The sequence below is a fragment of the Oryzias latipes genome, chromosome 7 (genome assembly GCF_053564925.1).
Source record: "Oryzias latipes strain Hd-rR chromosome 7, Olatipes_Hd-rR_3.1".
Taxonomy (NCBI): Eukaryota; Metazoa; Chordata; class Actinopteri; order Beloniformes; family Adrianichthyidae; genus Oryzias; species Oryzias latipes.
Genome location: NC_136243.1, coordinates 14,669,024 through 14,688,172, shown reverse-complemented (window position 1 = coordinate 14,688,172; position 19,149 = coordinate 14,669,024). Strand labels below are relative to the sequence as shown.

Sequence of the window (19,149 nt, the reverse complement as noted above, 5' to 3'; positions counted from 1 at the left end):
CTTGCATTAATCAGTTGTCGATGTGCGCAGATGTCCATTGAGGGTTTAGCCAATGGGTCTTTATGTGAATTCAGTTTTGAGCTGTTCAAAAATTTTGGTCGATTGAGAATGACGCAGTTTATGCATATTTTACGTGGTTTATACGCAATTATTATGTTAATGTTTGTGGCTTTCCACAGCCTTTCCAGTGGTTCATCCATATCAAAAACCCACAGCTGTCACTTTAATGTGATGTCTCTTTTACATTGAACCCCAGTGGTGACAAGGACACAACATTCGTACAGACCTGGAGGGGATGGGAGATGGTGGGGGGATGAATATTTTCCCTTATTCAACATTTTATATACACCCAACAATCACATATCCCACAAAAGCATTGTTCTTGCACTCCATCTGTTATTTCCTGATTTTCTTTTTTTGATGTATGAGACTTTATCCCCGGGCTGCTTACATAAAACTTTCTAATAAAGCATGACTCAGCTGGAAGCTTTCTGTTTCAATTTCTGCTCCTTCAAAATCCACTTAACTGCATGGATTAAAATAAAATGGGACACAAGCTTAAACAAAATTAGACATCAAGAGAATTATAAACGTCTGAGGCCTGACAGGAGTTTAGCTGAGTCTCTGGTGAAGGATTCACGGCTGGGGTTTTGTCACGTCATGAGTTTTGCTGAAGAGCCCTGCTCGGCGTTGTCCGACCGCCTCCATCTTTTGGAGTTTCAGGTCCCATTTCAGTCTATACCTTTAGAGGAAATCGGGTTGTTGTTTATCGACAAGCTGTTGAACCGTCACCTCTGCGTACGTGGATCCAGTTAGGATGCAGGCAGTGTTCTGGGGTGATGCCAGTTGGCACAGCCCTGTGTTCTCTGTACAGTTCAGACACGCCCCGTAGCTCTCCTGCTGTCCGTTTGAAAATCTGGTGGAGGCGGTTATGTCCTTGTTTCGCCGTGAGTCAGATCCAAAACGTTCCTGCGGCTGCGGGCTCCCCCTGTAGATCATATGTCGCAGCAAAGATGTGTCTCTGCATAAGCACTCACGGAAATTGGGCTTGCACAGCAGGTAGACCATGGGGTTGTAGATAGTTGAAGACTTGGCAAACACGGCAGCTAGGGCAAAGGCAGTAGGAGGGACTTGTGTGGCATCTCCAAATGCAGCCCACATGGCAATGACAGCATAAGGAGTCCAGGCACCCAGGAAGCCTATGCACACTGCTACTGAGAGCTGTAGAGAGAAGGCATGCACATTAAAAGATGAATTCATTTCACTGCAAAAATGTCTTACACCTGTGCAGGTCATATCATCTGACCTTCACAATGAGGGTGTGAGCATTGGTAGTCTTGGTTTGTGGTGACACATGCTGCTGGACGGCCTGACGTGACCCCCGAACAGTCAGCAGGATGAAGGCGTAGGAGAGGAAGATGATGGTACACGGCAGGGCATAGCAAAAGATAAAAAGGCAGAGAATGTAGGACAAAGCCCAGAGCTCATGGTTGGGTGCATGCCAGTCGATGCAGCAGGCCGTGCCATAGGGTTCAGCACTGTAGCGCCCCCACCGGGCTAAAGGCCCCACGGCAAACACAGATGCGTAGCACCATACTCCAGCCACCAGGAGGCGAGCATGAGAAAAGGAAAATTTGTTACCTGAGTTGGACGATAGAGAAAGATGGATCAACTTTTGGTGTACAGTAACATCATGCTTGTCGCAGTATCAGCTCCTCACCGTGATTTGGGAAACAAACTTTAAGGCAGCACACAAGAGACAGAGCTGTCAGGTTTGTCAAGCTGCTGAGGCCAAACAACACCCCGCACATGGCATAGAGCTGGCAGGTTATCTCTCCAAACAACCACCTGTGCTGGGAAAAAAGTTCAACAAATTACCTGTCGCAGTGAATTCATAAAGTGCTTTTTATTCACATTTATGATCTATATTTGGGTTAATTCTCCTTGTCTGATGGCAGTTATCCATCAAAGCACATCCCTTACTCTCTGAATATGAAATTGACTCTAAAATGACACAAACTGCCCACCAAAGACCCACCTGTGAGAAAAAGATGATGGTATCGCCAACGGAAATAAAGAGAGGGTCATCCCAAGGTCACTGATGGAGAGATTGATGATGAAGAACTCTGCCGGTTTAAGGGTTGACCGCTTGTGATAGGCAACAAGTAACAGAGTGCAGTTGCCCACAAGGGACAGGAAACCTGTGCAAAAAGAACAGCTGAGCAGGAAGCACATAAAGTGGGCAAAACTTCAGCGTAGCAGCGATGGGCTCGATGCGTGCACTCACAGAATACGCTGTAGAGCGAACCCATGAGGATGTCGTGCTCTCTGGAGATGCTGGAGGCAAACAAAGAGGAGGTGTCTGAAACATTTCCCATCTGAAAGGAAAGCGGATGCACACAACTAATTACCTAAGGACCTGGCTTAAATTGTTTGAACCTTTGACTGAAAGTACGTGGTGAACTGAAGCTGTCAATTTAAAGAAGATTCAAAAGCTCCAGTTTGGAAAAAAGAAGAACATTTATAGTTGAACGTTTTTGCCTAATTTTTGTATTGCAGTTTAGGGTTTACCTAGTAACTTTGCCTAATAGTAGCTAAACCTCACAGACTTGTAAAAAAATAATGATTCTTTTGCAAATACAAATCTAAAAAGTTAGAAGTGAACTTTATAGATCAGACCCCTCTGAACTGAGCAGTGTGTGGATGTGTGTGTGAATGGGTGTATGGGACTGTGACTGTAAAGCGCTTTGGGCCTTCGAGGAAGGTAGAAAAGCGCTAAACAAGTATACGCTACTTACCATTTTCTCTATTCTTAGATTACTAAAAAAAGAAATTCAGAGGAGCATCTTTGTGCAAAGGTTAGGGGCGGAGCATAACTTTGACCCTTTTGACCTGTAGGGAAAAGAAGGCAGCCTCTTTTAAACTCATGGGCACAATACAAAGGTACAGATGGAGATGTAAACAATTTGAAACCATACAGCAAATTAGTGAAAATGTACAAACGAAAAAAAAACAAAAACAATGAACGATGTTTTGAACAAATGCACCAAAAAAAGTTATGTTTGTTGTATGGACTTAAATTTAGATTCACATAGTTAGATACATTTAAAATTAGATACAGCCAGGGAAGATTTAAGCTATAATCTTAAAAAACATTCAGCAGAGATTCAATAAAAAAGTGCAACAATAGAAACAGTAGGTGACACAACAAACTTTTCTTAATTACAATAACCAATGAGCTACCAAAGAATCGATGTAGAAGTTATACACAATTTTTTTTTTACCAAGGTCCTTGTTCATTCTATCTAATCTTCTCCTTGTGTTATAAAATAAATTTAAAAAAATTGGGAAGATTGGATTTTTTACAAATTTCTCATTCAAATTGGCTCCCAGATTCCCACGAGCTGCGCGCACATGCATGCTGAGGATGCGGCCCAGCCTCAGCCCCTCAGTTGCCCCGAGGTAAATTGAGTTTGAGACCCCTGCTTTAGAGTAATCAATCAACCCATGAAACACGTTTTTGGACTGTGGGAGGAAGCCAGAGTGCGCGGAAAACACACATACATGAGGAGAACGTGCAAGCTCCATACAGAAAGGTCCCAGCTGGAATTCAGGGCCTTCTCACTGTGAGATGAGAGTGCTAACCATTGCACGACTGTGCACCCCACAGCATTCATTTATAAAGTAGGTTCTACTTATTAGTATTATGGACAGGAGCTGGAGAGAGTCCAGTTTAGGGACCACAATGATTCAACTCTGCTTTCAGCAGGTCCTCCTGCTGGCCTCATCAAAGCTGATGCTCAGTCTGTTTTTGCTTGCATGTGAGTGTGAAGTGGCTAGGATGAGAATTAGTACCTCATTAGGGTGGCTTATCCTCGGCATGTAGGCAGTGAACTCATGCCCAAGTGGAGATGTTCAAGTATTTGGAGGTCTTGTTCATGACTGAGAGAAACTTACAGAGATAGACTGACGGGCAGATTGGTGCAACGGTTGCAGAAATGGAGTCCCTGAATGGATCTGTCGCAGTGAAGAAAATGTTTTTCTGGTCGATCTACGTTCCTCCCCTCAATGTTTGTCACGAGCTTTGAAAAATGATCAAACCAGATGAAAGAATTTTCTGGCTTGGCTCTTCCTCAGCGTTTGGAGGAGAATCTCTGTCATCTGGGTAAGCAGTAGAGCTGCTGCTCCTCCACATTAGGAGAAACCAGATGAGGTAGCTCAAGCACACATGCCTGCTGAACACTTAACAAGAGTAGGAAGATGTTCTGAGCATGTCCCACTGTGAGAGGCCAAAGGGAAGACTTAGGATACAGGGGGGCATAATGGCTCCTGGCTAGGCTGAGGATGGCTTTGGGTCTCTGGTGACACTGAAGTAGGTGTCTCTGGAGATGGAGGTCTGGGCTTCTCTACTTAGACTGCTAAGTAGTCTACGTCTAGCCCATAACCTATATCTTCAGATAAGCTGAACAAAATAATCAATGTTTTACAGCAGTAATGAGTTAATGTTGGTATTGATCCAGGTGACAAATAAAATACATTTTTGATGATTGAGTTATTGAGTTATTGAAATCGTGCTTTAATTCCCATCTTTATGCTTGCATTAGTCAGGCTTTGCTAAACATGTTCTGAATTGTTAAAAGAGTTTTAAAATTCCTTGATTTTCAGGTATATTTTATTATTCTGGTCTTTTTTTTCTACTTGGTTATTCTGTCCCTGCTCTCTGGTTTGAAGTAAAGTTCATCACATGTGTTTTTTTTCTATAATTGATTACTTTCAGCACATGTCGTGTCATGGTTTCAGGTTCTGAAATCCTGGTCATGACTCCTTTGGTTTCTCCCACTCATATTTCAGTTTAGTCGTGTTGGTTTTTGGGTTGTGTTCAAGTTCTGTCAGGTTTTAGTTCTTTAAGTATACATTTTTTTAGTAAGTCTGTAAGTTTTTAGCCAGACTCTGATCCTCCCAAATTTTAATGCTTTGGCAACCACCAAAGCATAACAACACGTGTATTCTATTGTCTTTGTTTGGTCAGAACAAAGATATGGTGAATTTAGGTTCTAAATGACCTTAAAGCAAAAGTGTAAAGTTGCATATCTGAAATGCTCTGGGAAGTTGGAATAGAGCATAAACAGAGTCCTGGACAGGAAATAAGCACACTGGCTTAAATATTTTAAGAGTTTATCTAATTGCTGTGTATACAACATATATTCAGCCAAGTGTTCCCAGAAAATAATTATTGCCTAATTAAATCTTTCTGCCAATGATAAAATATAACATGAAAACCCTATAAATGGTGACAACCACTGCAAGTATCTTCATCATTACTGTACCCCATTGTACTTACTGGTAAATTCATGTGTGTGTTTACCACAATTTTTCATTTTGTCTAAAATTTTGATTTAATTGGCTCTCGCTTCTATTCTGCAACAGAAACAATCCCGTTTCACCCTCTTTGAAGATGTCCAAATAAAAAATTCAAAGTGGCTCTCTATATCCAGAGTCAACAACAAAGTGATGAAAACATACACGGACAGTGCACTGAAGTTGGAAGTTCTCAAAGCTGGACCCAACAAAAGTTTCTCAGTCTTTTCCCACAAACCTTCTCAATAAAAGCAGAACTTACAAGATTCACCATTGGAATTTTTTTAGCACAGATTTACCGTCATGATTGTAAGTTTTTACTCTTTATTCTTTTTAGTGGCTGTACATTAAATGATCCTTTTTGGGACCTTAAATAAACACAGTCCAGACTCTTTTTATCAACACGTTTGAAACGTGGGGCAGAACAAAATGTGCGTTTACCCGAGTCAAAGGTAAATTCCAACAACATTCGAATTGGTAAGTAAATTGAGTCATTTAAAAATGAATATAAGAAGAGAAGATCTTTTCTGTTAAAATTTAAGTGTTTTTTTTTTCACGAAATAATGAACAGATGTGTAGCTGCAAAACTTTATAGGAATCTCATAAACACTGTTTTAGAAGAAAGAAATAATTAAAGTTATTTCTGTCACCACAAATAGCTAGTTTTAATTAGTTAAGCTGCCATGTGAACTAGTAAAGAGCTAGTATTTAAATAAAAAAAACCCTGAAAACTACAATAGTAGCAGCTCTGGTTAAAAGTAGTTGGCTCCCTTCATCCCAGCTATTTTTAAACTAGTTGATGATTGTTGTTCAGATCAAGTTGATTGATAGGTGGAGGAAGAACTACATAAGAAACCCGGGAGAAAATCAAATTGCAGCGACTGATGTGAATAAATATTCTTGGACGTCTATCAGAAACGACATAAAAGTATCATTGGCTCTCAAGGACTTCCAGGCAATCAGACAGGATGAAGAAGGAGGCTTCATTACAATGCAAGATGGCACGGCAGTCAGTGACGACATGTCCAGTCAGCCTGCAGAGTCTAAGCAAGCCTATCAGCTTTGATGCCACTACTGTGTCAGCAAAACTCATGAAGACAAAGTACCTAGAGAAATACAAATTCTTAATTTCACTAACTCCCCTCCAAGCTGGATATGTATTCAGAGAGCTCATCTTCTCAGTCCATCCAACTGAAGCAAATAAATGTCTGTCTGGAATCGGTTCCACTCAGTTCTGCTTGTAATTGGCTTAAGGTAACATGCTAGGAAAACTATAAATGAATCTTAATATTAATTCGGTTCAGACAGATGCTGGAATCCACATCACTAGTGTAGCGTCAGAAACAGCAATATCAGTTTCACAGGGATTTATTAATCATTTCTTATTCCTTCTCTTTTCTGTGACCTCATGCATTTTTGAATATAAATACATAAAGACAAGTGTTTTCCTATCAGAGTCTATTTTTCAAAATGTTCAGAAAGATTTTCCCAAGGAATATTTTATTTAAACTGTACAGAAAGTGCTACATGTGTGTTTGGATGATCTATAGAAGATGACAAAGATGATAAGTTAAACCCCGAATTCCTATATGCCCCGCATGAAGCTGTGAAATCGGGGAAGATCTTTTTTTCCCCGTGTTAAATGCTGTTAAAAAACAAATCAAAGTTGGGGAAGACTGGTAAGGTTGAAGTAAGACAGTTTTCCTTCATGATCATCTTGTTCATGGATTGATTTAAACAACCTGTCCAGTTCCAGCCCCAGATAATCATTGACTCTCTGCCACTTTTTTCTGTAGATGTGGGATAGACTGGCTAGTTGGTCTTTCCAAAACCAGAGATTTCAAAAGCTAGAAAAAAAATGTCCTTAGTGCTACTTTTCAAGTACTGGAAACTAGTCTCATGAGAGAAGGATCATAAAGTGCTTATGAAAAAATATATAAAATATAAATTTTACTTTATTTATCCCACAATGGGGAAATTGTTCTCCGCATTTGACCCATCCCCTGGGGGAGCGGTGAGCTGTAGACGAGCCCATGGTCAGCCATGGTAGCCATAGTGGTTCGCAAATTTAAGCTCAATTGACTCTTTTTTTCTATTGTTAAAATAATTTATCTAAAAAATCAATTGGAGGTCACTAAATACAACAAGGATTAATACTAATGGTTCAATGGATTATAAGGCAGGTTTTCTACTTTGAACCAATTCAAGAATTTTAAGTGGGCCTTATGGTTCAAAAAACAAGCCAAGGGCCACTTATTGATTGTGTTTTAGTTAGTTGGATTTATGAATTTCTGGCCAAATAGCACCACAAAAGGTATAATAAAGTGTTTTATGTATAATTTTTTCCCCTCGCTGCACTACCTACTACTACATTTACTGTGTGGGATGATCTTATGTGGCACAGGGTGTCTTTTATTTTGAAAGGAAGTCATGTGAAGCTCTGTCAAAAGGTATAAACTATTTCATGTTTTAAAATTTTCTCTTCATATTTAATTTATGCAAAGAATTAAATATTTTGTTATGTTTATCATGACACTGTTATGTGTCATTTGCCCCATGAAAACAGAAGATATCCGCAAAATAAAAGTGAAAACATTTCATAAAGTACAAGGAAATGTCAGATACACATTCCAAACAAACACATATTTACATAACCATTGCAAATTGTGATGATGGCTTAGTGACAGTGATAATGTGGTTTAGAACAGTATGGAACTGTATAGTTTAATGGCTGTCGGCACAAACAAGTTTTTGTGGGTCTCCGTGGTGCATTTAGAAAATATTAGTCTGGCTTAAAGTGCTCCTGTGTCTCATCAGGTTGTCATGAAGTGGATGGAAGCTGTTATTCTGCCAAGCTCTTAACTTTGACAGCATCCTTCTGTCCAGTAGCTCAGTGAGAGCATCCAACCTGATTTATCACTTGCTTTCCTGATCATCTTGTTAAGTATGTGGGTGTCTGCTGCTCTCAGTCTTCAGAACAGCAATCAGAAGAGCGCTTACAAGTTTGGTCTTTTATAGCATGTCAGTGTGCTCTGGCAGATACAAGAGCTTTCTCAAATAAAAAAGGTGACTTCGGTCGATCCAGTTTTTTGTCAATCACAATTCCTCAACTCTGACCTGTGATTCTGGAGAGAAAATGGAGTGATTTTGCCTTGACCCTTCTGAAAGCCCCTTTAGCCAAAATCTAAAAACCGGTGTCGTTTTATAGGACATAGTTTCTGCAGAGCGGCAGGAGTTCATTACAAATTCACCTCTGAATTGTTTACAGCTTACATTAACCTAACATCACCGGTGCAACAAAAATGGCAAACAATATTGTAACTATCCAGTCGTACAGGTTTGAGCCAGAAGCCAGCTCAAATGAGGAGAACAAGTGGTTACATCCGAACGGAGAAGAGCAGGGAGCTTGTGGCCTGCTGATTGTATTTTATATGTAAAAAAACAGCATTTTTGTCGTCTGCACCTGATTCACAATGATTTCAATAAAGAAATGCACAAAAACGCAATCTTAAGCTTATTATTTTTGTGTACTCTCCATCATCATAATTATTCAGCAATATGAAAAACACCAAAAACAAATTTTTTTTTTCTTTTTTTTTCTTTTTTTTTCTTTCTACTTTTTATTCTTTTTTTTTTTTTTTTTAACCCCTGCTGTGACTGCGGCGTCGACCCCCGGGGGGCCAGGCCACGCGCCAACTACCGGCCACGGGCGAAACACCGGCCACGGGCAGACGACCCCAGGCCCCAGAGCCCCAAGCCCCCCCCCCAGCCCCCGCCAAGGCGACCAGCCACCCAGCACGGCACCCGGCCGCCGTTCCCGGTCAGCCGCACTGCCTACCCTGCGCCCAGAAGGCACCCGCCCAGGAACGCCTGCCAAGTTGCCGGCAGAGTGTGCGCCCCCACCACCACCCCACCCAGGCAACCAGAGCCCCGAGCCGGGAGAACGACAGGCCCGGCAGAGCCCACCCCCCCAAACCCACCCCGGCCCACCCAACCAGCCAGGACCCGGCTCAACCTATCACCATCCCACCCCCACTAGGTGATGTGACTAACCAGCTGGAGCCAGGGAGAGTCTGAAGCCGACAGGTTTTTTGTGGAGGACATTATCTCTGAACTAATATGGTCTGACATGAGGTTTCTGTAGTGGTTGATGCTAAGATTATTTTTAGATTTCCAGTTTAGGAGGATAGTTTTCTTTGCGATACATACAGCGGTGAGAACCATATAAGCCTTGTTAGATTCCATGTTGATGTTATTCAGGTCACCTAATAAGCAGAATTTGGGGCAAGCAGGAATCTTATGATTAAACCAGATTGATAAATCCTCACAAACCTTACGCCAGAATGATTGGACAGGTGGACAGACCCACAGGGCATGCAAATAGTCGTCTATGTTGTTACCTATGCACTGTGTGCATATAGCAGACTGATTGAGACCCATTTTAAATAACCTCTGTCCGGTGTAGAGAGGTCTGTGGAGAATCTTGTATTGAATAAGTTGCAGATTAGGGCTTTTGGTCATATTAAAGGCATTCAAAAGGATCTGTAGCCAAAATTGATCACTAAAATTCAATGATAGCTCAGACTCCCATTTTGTCATGGGTAAGTAAATGGTTTCATCTATGTCTGATAACATCTTATAAATTTTGGAGGTGAGTTTGGGATTTCTAAGGTCCATGAAATGTGTTACTGTAAGGGGAGGGTCTAGGTCTATTTGGGTCAGGCAGTATTTAGTGCTTATAGCTGATTTAAGCTGCTGATATTCTAGAAATTTGTTTATATTAATTCCATAGGTTGAGGATAACGTTGAGAGGGACATAAATTTTCTATTCTGAATTATATGCTGGAACTGCTGGATTCCTTTGTTCTTCCATGAAGCAAAATGAATCATGTTTTTGTTAATCAAAATGTCAGGGTTATTCCAAATGGGGGTAAGTTTACATGGAAATAATGTGAGGTTGTTTTTTTTAAGAAAATCCCACCAGGCTGTTAAGGATGAGCTGATGTTTAAACTTCTGAAGCATTTGTGTTGTTTAATTTTAGAACTGAAGAAAGGTAAATTAGAAATATCTAGGTTATCACAGAGATTTTGTTCAATGTCTAGCCAGGATTCATCCAGCACACCAGGATTCAGCCATTTTTGTACATAACACAATCTGTTCGCGGAGTAGTAGTCCTGGAAGTCTGGAAGGCCTAGTCCTCCTCTATCTTTAGGTTTTTTAATAGTTTTTAAACTAATCCGTGGGGGTTTACCTTCCCAGAGGTATTGGGAAATGAATGAGTCTAATGATTTGAACTAAGTAGTTGGAGGTTTGGAAGGAATCATTGAAAATAGGTAGTTAATTTTTGGGAGAATCATCATTTTTATGGCTGCAACTCTCCCGATTAGAGAAATGGGTAGAGTTTTCCATCTAGTGAGATCAGCCTCGGTTGTTTTAAGTAGTTGGGTGTGGTTTAGCTTGAGTAGATCAGAAAGCCTAGAGGAGATATTTATACCTAAGTACTTTATGTTGCCTGTTTGTATTTTAATAGATGACGGATTTAGATAATTGCAATTAATTGGTAGAATTGTGCTTTTAGACCAGTTTATGGAGTATTCTGAGACTGAGGAAAATCTATTAATTAGGGAGATGATTTGGCAGATGGAAGATTGTGAATTAGGAGTAAATAGTAAAACATCATCTGCATAAAGACTTATTTTGTGTTCTAAATTTTTGGTTTGAATGCCTTCAATGTCTCGACTTTGCCTAATAGCAGCAGCTAGAGGTTCAATAAATAGTGCAAATAAAGACGGAGATAGTGGACAGCCTTGTCTGGTTCCTCTTTGTAAATTAAAGCTTGGAGATGTTTGATCATTTGTTCTGATACGAGCATTAGGAGAGGCATATAGTATTTTAATCCAGTTAATAAATGATATTCCAAAGCCAAATTTGTTCAGGGTGGCTATTAAAAATTTCCAGTTGACCCGATCAAATGCCTTTTCTGCGTCCAGTGACAAAATGGTTGCTTCTCGGTTGTTGATGGTTGTATAACCTATGAGGTTGATTAATCTGCGCATGTTGGTAGATGAATGTCTACCCTTTATAAAACCTGTTTGGTCAGGATGTATTAGAGAGGGAACTACCTTCTCCAGCCTTCCCGCCAAAGCTTTGCAGATTATTTTAAGATCTGCATTAATCAGCGATATGGGTCGATAGCTGGATGGTGATGTGGGATCTTTCCCAGGTTTCAGAAGTAAGATTATATTAGCAGAATTCATATTTGGAGGTAGATAATTGTTGTCCTTAATTTCTATTGTCATTCTGAGAAAAATGGGAGCTAAGATTTGCCAAAACTCTTTATAAAATTCTGCTGGGAAGCCGTCTGGTCCTGGGGCTTTTTTACTAGGCATGTTGGTTAATGCTTTATGTAGCTCTTCTTTAGTAAAAGGGGACTCCAGGGCTGTGATTTGTTCCTCTGTTGGTCTAGGCAAATCTATGCTATTGAGAAAACTGTTGATGTCATTGTCAGAAGGATTAATTTGGGATGAGTAGAGAGATTGGTAAAAGTTTTTAAAAACAGAATTTATTGCAGCTGGATCATGTGTTGCATTTCCTGTTAGGTCTATGACTGATGAAATAGTTGTCTTCTCTTTGTTTATTTTGAGTTGATTTGCCAAATATTTCCCAGATTTATTACTGTGATCAAACCTCTCCAAGCGTAGTCTCTGTAATAAAAACTGTGTTCTTTGATTAGTTATTTCATTTAATTCGATTCTTACTTTCCTTATTATTTTTTGAGTGGGTCTTTAGATAGATAGATAGATAGATAGATAGAATTTATTCTAGACTCTTAGTCCAATCAATAAAAATAAGTACACAAACCCACTACACTAAAAATGCCCAATGTCACAAGTTAAGGTTACAATAGTAAAAAAATAAAATCTATAAATAATAAAATATAATTACTAAATAATAAAAAAATATATAATATATATATAATAAATAATATATATATACTCTCATCTTGTCCATAAGTAACATTAAATTTAGTGTCATACGCTTCCAGTCAAATTTGTGTAAACAAAAGGGACTGTCTTTTCATTTGTCCTTGTAACTAATGCTTTTGTTTTATATGTGTGTATATATATATGTATTATATATGTATATATATATGTATAAAGATATATATATATACACACATATATATATATATATATATATACACATATATATATATACACATATATATATACATATATATATATACACATATATATATACATATATATATATACACATATATATATACACATATATATATACACATATATATATACACATATATACCACACGACACTGCCTGTAAATATTGGCGTCATCTGACATCTTTAAGCCACCAATCCTAATAGTGACAGTCTTTTTGTTGATCTTATACAATAGTTGTTTGGTAATATCTGAAAGTGCTGCATTCATTGGGACCTTTGGAGAGTCGTTCTTCTTCAGTCTCTGCTGCTTGGTCTAGTTCCTGGACCGCCGCCGAAGAAATTTGGTGAAAGAGTTCTGAAAATAATTTTTAATTCTCTTCCAGTAAATCTGGAACTAAAGCCCTCACTTAAACACGAACTTTAACTTTTTTTGGCATATTAACCCATTTGTCTGTTTTCTAAAACCACTGAATTTCCAGACTGATGTATTTAAAACTGTTTGTACCTTTTGGGGGGGGGCTAAACCATTAATGTATTTTATTTAGCTTCATAAATGTTTGTAATCCCTACAGTGCCAATAATCTCTTTCTGTGTTGTGCTCTGTATGTCTACTTCTCAATGAAAACCCATCAAACTCGGCAGTCAGGTCTGCAGAAAGCCCATTTTATCTCACTCAGTCCCTTGGAGACAAACTGTCAAGCTTGGAAGGTTTGACCTTGTATTAGATTAATCAAACTTTTTGTTTGGATACGATGTCTTTCAGTTTTATTTTTTCATTTTTAAACCTCTAGGACTGAAGAGTACTCAGAAGAGAAGCATGTCCCCTCTTTTCATGTCCACCATAATTGTATTTGTCTTAAATGATGATTACATGTCTTTACTGTAGGTCTTTTTTTACATATAAGAACATCATAACCAAACCGGAGGTACAAAACCAGAATTTAAGAACACCAGAGAGCACCAAAAAAAAGCTTAACCACTGAACTCAGCCTTTGGTCTTCTGGGACAGCCTTTGTGACCGACTGATGCGTGACACTGCCGTCATGATGCCTCTAAATCTGTCTACATTGGTCTCCTGCTCAGCTCAGATTAATTGTTCGCCTTTCACAGAGCGACAGGAATTATGACCTCCAGATTGTGTGGAGGGACATAAACCATATAAAGCGCGCTGACCTGGCTTATGTACCCATCTTTTTTAATTTTGACGGACATTCAAATTTGATCCTCCTTTGCCCTGACCCCGCTTTCAGCATGTAATTTCACTGCAGGGGAAGATTTACAGTTATCTCTGTGGACTGTATGGCTGTAGTCAGCAGAACGAGTAATCGTCTGCCACCAGTTTTGCTGCCGCATGTCATCAAAATGTTGATAGTTGTGACGGCGCTGAAAATAGGACTGTCACTCACAACCATTAAATGTTTGTAGTCAGCGGAGATGAGCAGCCATTTAAAGGTTGACAGGCATGTCAGGGATTCCGAGAGTAACAGAAACAGAGCACGTGCTGATGTGCCAATGTCATGCTGTCTGTCTCTGTATGCCCACTGTATTTATACTGTATTCATGGTTTACATACAGTTTGGTCAGAGAATCTCTAACTGAACATCGTTTTTCCTTCCTGACCATAACATCATTGTTGCCCCTGCTTCTGTGGTGTTTTTTTCTCTCCGCTCCCTCCATACCCTACTGTCACATCCATGCGGGGAGCTCCTTGTATACATGCCTTTGACATATAGAATATTTGTGTTCCAGGACATGGTGTCACATTGCATCTTGTTCGCTTGGCTTGATTGGTTAGCTCCGCCACTTGAGCAGTAGTATCGCTTTTGTTTGTTCATTTCAAGGCTGCACACAAGGATTTGCGATAACAGAATTTAGAAAGACAGGCTGACAGTCAACAGTGGGTAGTAATAAAATACCCTTGAGTAATACTTTGAGAGAGAGTAGGTTTTAGAGCACTGTGTTTTTTATTTTTTTGGGGTAGATTTGGAGCATTGGTAAAAGCTTTACCTTCACTTGGTTTTATTGGGCTACATTTGTCTCATTTCATTTATCTAGCAGGAATATTATTTTAATGCTACCAGGATCTGATTTTAATTTCCTGTTAACCTTTGTTATTTTGGGGAAAGAAATGTTTTTGTCTGTTTGATGCATCAGGTTTTAATAAAAAAATCAGACATTGCGTCAAACTTTCATTAAGCTTAAGAGCTGCTTTATTAGCCAAGTCATTACTTGGTTTAGTACCTTTTTTTTAACTTGCAAACATTATTTTGAAATAAATCTACTCTGACTTGAGTACAACTTAAGTATTCTTTTAAGACTCACCATTAATATCAATTGATGACCTTCAACAGAAGTGCCCTCAAGCTTGCTTATCAACCCTTACCAGGACCTGTTTCAGGTTTTGCATATCCAAACCCAAACTGGACTTTGAGCCATTAAAGTTTATTCAATTATCAACAACATTAGTAGGATTCAATTAATTTCCAAGGTCTCCCTGTAGCCCCTTTGTCCAAACATTGTGGCCTTAACCACCAGAAAAAGTTCTGCTTTGTCTATCCATGTCTGTATTGACAAAAGAAGATGGTGCTCTCCACACTGTTTAATGCAGAATCCTGTCTGCAGTGTTTGCCTGTGAAGTTTGCCATGCTAATTGAAAACCCATCTTGTCAGCTGTTTCACAGGCAAAATTGCATATTTTCTTTTCCTACTTAGAAAATCATGAAAGCTCTTATTCGTGCTTCAGCCAACAAACTTCAGTGTTTGATGTGCTTAATCCTCATGCAGTGCTTTGAAAGCACATAACTGCTTCAGATCTTGTAAATGTGCAAATCATACTCTGACATCTGTGCAGAGGAAATCTTGTTCACAGCCTGTGATCATTGGTGTTCCTACTGGTGGGTGCGCACCCCTGTTGCGAATCATTGATGTAGCACATAGGAGGCTTCAGTCATTTTAAGAGTGTTTACAAACTGTACTTCAGTCACTAGATAATTTTGTTGCATATCATTATTTTACCTCAGATGTCAAATTTACTAGGATAAGAAATGGCTTTTCTCTATCTGTAGATACTTATAATAAGGATTTTCTAGAATGTAACAATTGTTTTACCACATTTCAGCTTGTTGCACAGTTTAAGAATCATACAATTATTTTGTGCTTTCATATAGATGACACAAAAAGTCATTTTTACAATTATTGAAAGTAGCAATTTAAACACAGGAAAGCAACTGTTGCTTTACAACCCAACAAATCATTACAGCTTCAGTTCAGATTTCTTTTAGCCATCTCTTTGAATTTCCGCTTTTAAGTTTAAGGTTCCATGCCTTTTGCAATATTTAAAAGGAACGGTGACACACATAAAGCGGAGCGCGAGGCACATCCCCAGAGGTCCTGCCGAGACCTTTGAGAGATTAAAGCCGACTATTTTCGCCCTCGCTGCCTCCTCGTCTGAGATTGACTGACAGTGACAAGCGCGTGACATCACAGAACAATATTTACACCAAGTTTTCACAGCACGACCGAGCCGTTGGAGGCAACGTTGGGCAAGCATGCTGAGACATTTCTTATATAATGAGTGTGCGGGGGGGGGGGGGGGTTAAGTGCACCAGACGTGATGTGTTTAAGGTGATGAGTCTTAAGCTGCATTTATTTTTGTGGTGGAGTCTAGTTTAAACTCTAGTTTTAGTCAAGAACCAAAAAAATACAAACAAAGAATTGCTAGATCTTTGCCTGTTTCTTTGTGTATTGTTGTTTCCTTTTTTATGGGCATCTGTAAAACGTCATGAGTTTCATAATTAATCCTTCAAGAAAGGTTTTTTTTTAAAAAAAAATAGGCAAGTTGTGAAATTTGTCTTCGAGCTGTACATGATAATCAAAGGTACAAAAAACGGAGAGAAAAGGCAAATAACCATCTGTTTGTCCTCAATTCAAAGCCCGCCTTCAAACATCTTTTTTCATTTGTTATTCACCTTTGGCTCTAATCTTCAGTCGACATGATCCTCTTTTGTAAAATGAAGTTGTACCCCACAGAGAGAAACACTCTGAGGTTGTGAAAGGCTGTTGCGCTAACACATTGATTTTCTGTTTGGAAGCTACAGTGAGAGCCCCCCCCCCCCCCCCCCCCAAAAAAAAAAATAATTAATAAAAGATCCCCACATGTGTTGGTGCAGACAGCAACAAGAACAACAGGCATCTTAAAAACAATGTGCAGCCAGCTGAATGAGATAACAGGCTGCCATGAAGACTGCCATCCTTGCGATGGCTTCCAAGAGAAAGCGGTCATTTGTCAACAGAGGAGGATAATCAGAAGACAAGATAATCCTGCCAGAGACTCCACAAGTCAGCTGTGAGGTCTCTGCTCTCACTCAATTATCAGCATCACAGGTTGAACAGTCTGTTTTTTCCCTTCCCTGATTTAGCATGGGAATGTTGACTTCATGCCCATTATAAAATGATTTCAAAATAATCACTGTGGAGGGAGAAAGTGAAGAGAAAAGACCTCTGCAAAGACTAGAAAAGGCAGAAATAACGTCCTAGGTTGCCTTTCGTTTTATTCCCACCATTTAAAGTACCCAATTTAACAAAAACATCATGATGGATCATCCCACTTTTTATTAAATGCCATGGAAACAGACACCCGACTGCTGCACTGCTTACCTTCCAGGGAAGAGTGGCTTGTCCTCACTCAGACTCATGGAGGCCAGGTTAGGAACTGGACACAGAGGCGAGGACCTTAGCCATCCACTGTGAGACAGAAGAGAGCCACAAGCAGAAAGGAGAGGTGGGAGCACTGAAGAGTCCGTTCAAGGTATCCTCGTCTGCACTCACAAGCAAGGGGTGGGGTGGGGCAGTAGGACAAGTGCTGGCTCCGTCATGCTGCATGTGCAGTCATCATCCTTGTGGACATGCACCGAGCAGCACTGATGTGCAACGAAAGGCAGGCCAGAGAGGGAGGAAGAGGGGAGGGAAAGGGATCAGCATAATACTGGGAAGATCTGAGTGTCACTGATGACTCAAAGTACCATTCCCCACCCCTTCTTCTCTCTTCACTCTCATCAACACTAGTTTAGAACTCACACCCCAATGTTTTGGTTTGTTCCAACACTTTACTCTCTGCTGCTCAAAAATCAAACTCAAACACAGTGTCAGCATCCATAACAGCTATCATGGTTGTTTTACTATCACCTGTTGCTGATTCCTTCAGGCGATCTTCATTATCTATTTAAATCAAATCAAATCAAAATTTATTTGTACAGCACTTTTACAAAGCGAGCTACTCAAAGTGCTTTACATAAAAAACATAATCAAACTTAAAAACAAAAGGACAAGACAAACAAATATTTTGTTTAAAACCCGCACAATGCCCCCCCCCCCCCCCCCCCCCCACACACACACACACATACACACACCATGATAAAAAGAATGATAAAATGATGCAATGTGGAAACCTGGCTTTGTACTGAAGTGGGGAAACGATATTTTGGAGACATGTCCACATCAGTGACCCCCCACTCTAGTTCACAGGACCCCCCAGATCTAGACACAGCCAGACCTGGGAGATCCCATTGCAGTGACCCTGTTCACTGACAAGGGTCAGTCACCGATTATCATCTCACTTTAGTTGACTGAGTCGCACCAAAATATTTTCTCAATTTTTCAGCTTTGGCTATTGTTTTATCAGATTGGAGTATTCTTCTGACTACATTTCAATAAGTATGCATTGATATTTGCCTTCCCTGCAACAGACTGGCGATCTTTCCAGGGGGTACTCTGGCTTTGCTCAACAGTGGCTGGGATAGGCTCCAGCAACCACATGACCCTGAAAGGGAGTAAGGAGGTTTAGAAGATGAACGGATGGACGTTTGCATCCCCTGTGTCAAAGTGTCCTTGGGCAAGACACTGAACCCCACATTGTTTGTAGTAGTTATAGGTGGCGTGATTGCGTGAATGTGTGTGGGTTAATGGGACTGTGGACTGTAAATAGCTTTGGGCCTTCTAAGAAATTAGTGAAGTGCGGTATGAGTATACACCATTTACCAATCAAGAAAAGTAGATGACTACACTGAAGTTTTAAGGCTCACTATAAAGTGGTACATTAATTTTTAACTGGAAGATTAACAGAATGTGTGTACCTTTCGGCATATCCCATGAGGGGTTGCCACAGCGAATTAGCTGTCACAGATCCGCACATTTGGTTTAGCAGAGATTTTTACACTGGATGCCCTTCCTGACACAACCCTGTATTTTATCCGGGCTGGGAACTGGTACAGGGAAACCCAGACTTTGGCCCCCATATGGCTACATAGTTAGTTAGGCAGTAGCGTGAAGGGTCTTGCCCAAGGGCCCACACTTGAATAAACACATCACGTCCCCTGGGAAACGGACTCTGGTTTCCTATGTGCCAGTCCTGCACGAAGCCAACTGATCCATCCAGCCGCCAGGAAGATGAACATAATGAGAAAAATAAATTAATCCACTCAAGTGTCAGGAGACTCGCTGAGGAAGTTCTGCTTTAGGTGTGAACAACTCATCTGTGTCTGTGTAGTAACTTAGATAACATAAAAAAGACAGGTTTTTACAACAAAGTCTGTTCTGCCCAGTGGTTAG

The 19,149-nt window shown here is 40.0% G+C and overlaps 1 protein-coding gene across 2 annotated transcripts; it reads right to left on the bottom strand.

Moving 5' to 3' along the window:
- Positions 1-201: 201 nt before the first annotated feature.
- On the bottom strand, positions 202-17,746 carry opn7d (opsin 7, group member d). 2 transcript variants are annotated; one of them, XM_078950288.1, is made up of 6 exons: positions 17,200-17,746; positions 2,288-2,337; positions 2,039-2,201; positions 1,721-1,848; positions 1,307-1,641; positions 202-1,221 (listed from the first exon to the last, which is right to left on the bottom strand). In XM_078950288.1, the coding sequence occupies exons 1-6, from the start codon at positions 17,235-17,237 to the stop codon at positions 745-747; spliced, it is 1,191 nt and encodes a 396-aa protein (XP_078806414.1). In that variant the 5' UTR covers positions 17,238-17,746; the 3' UTR covers positions 202-744. The 2 variants fall into 2 exon arrangements, with proteins under 2 accessions (XP_078806414.1, XP_011475791.1); XM_011477489.4 differs by having other exon boundaries at positions 2,288-2,378; positions 17,200-17,742.
- Between the last annotated feature and the right edge of the window lie 1,403 nt (positions 17,747-19,149).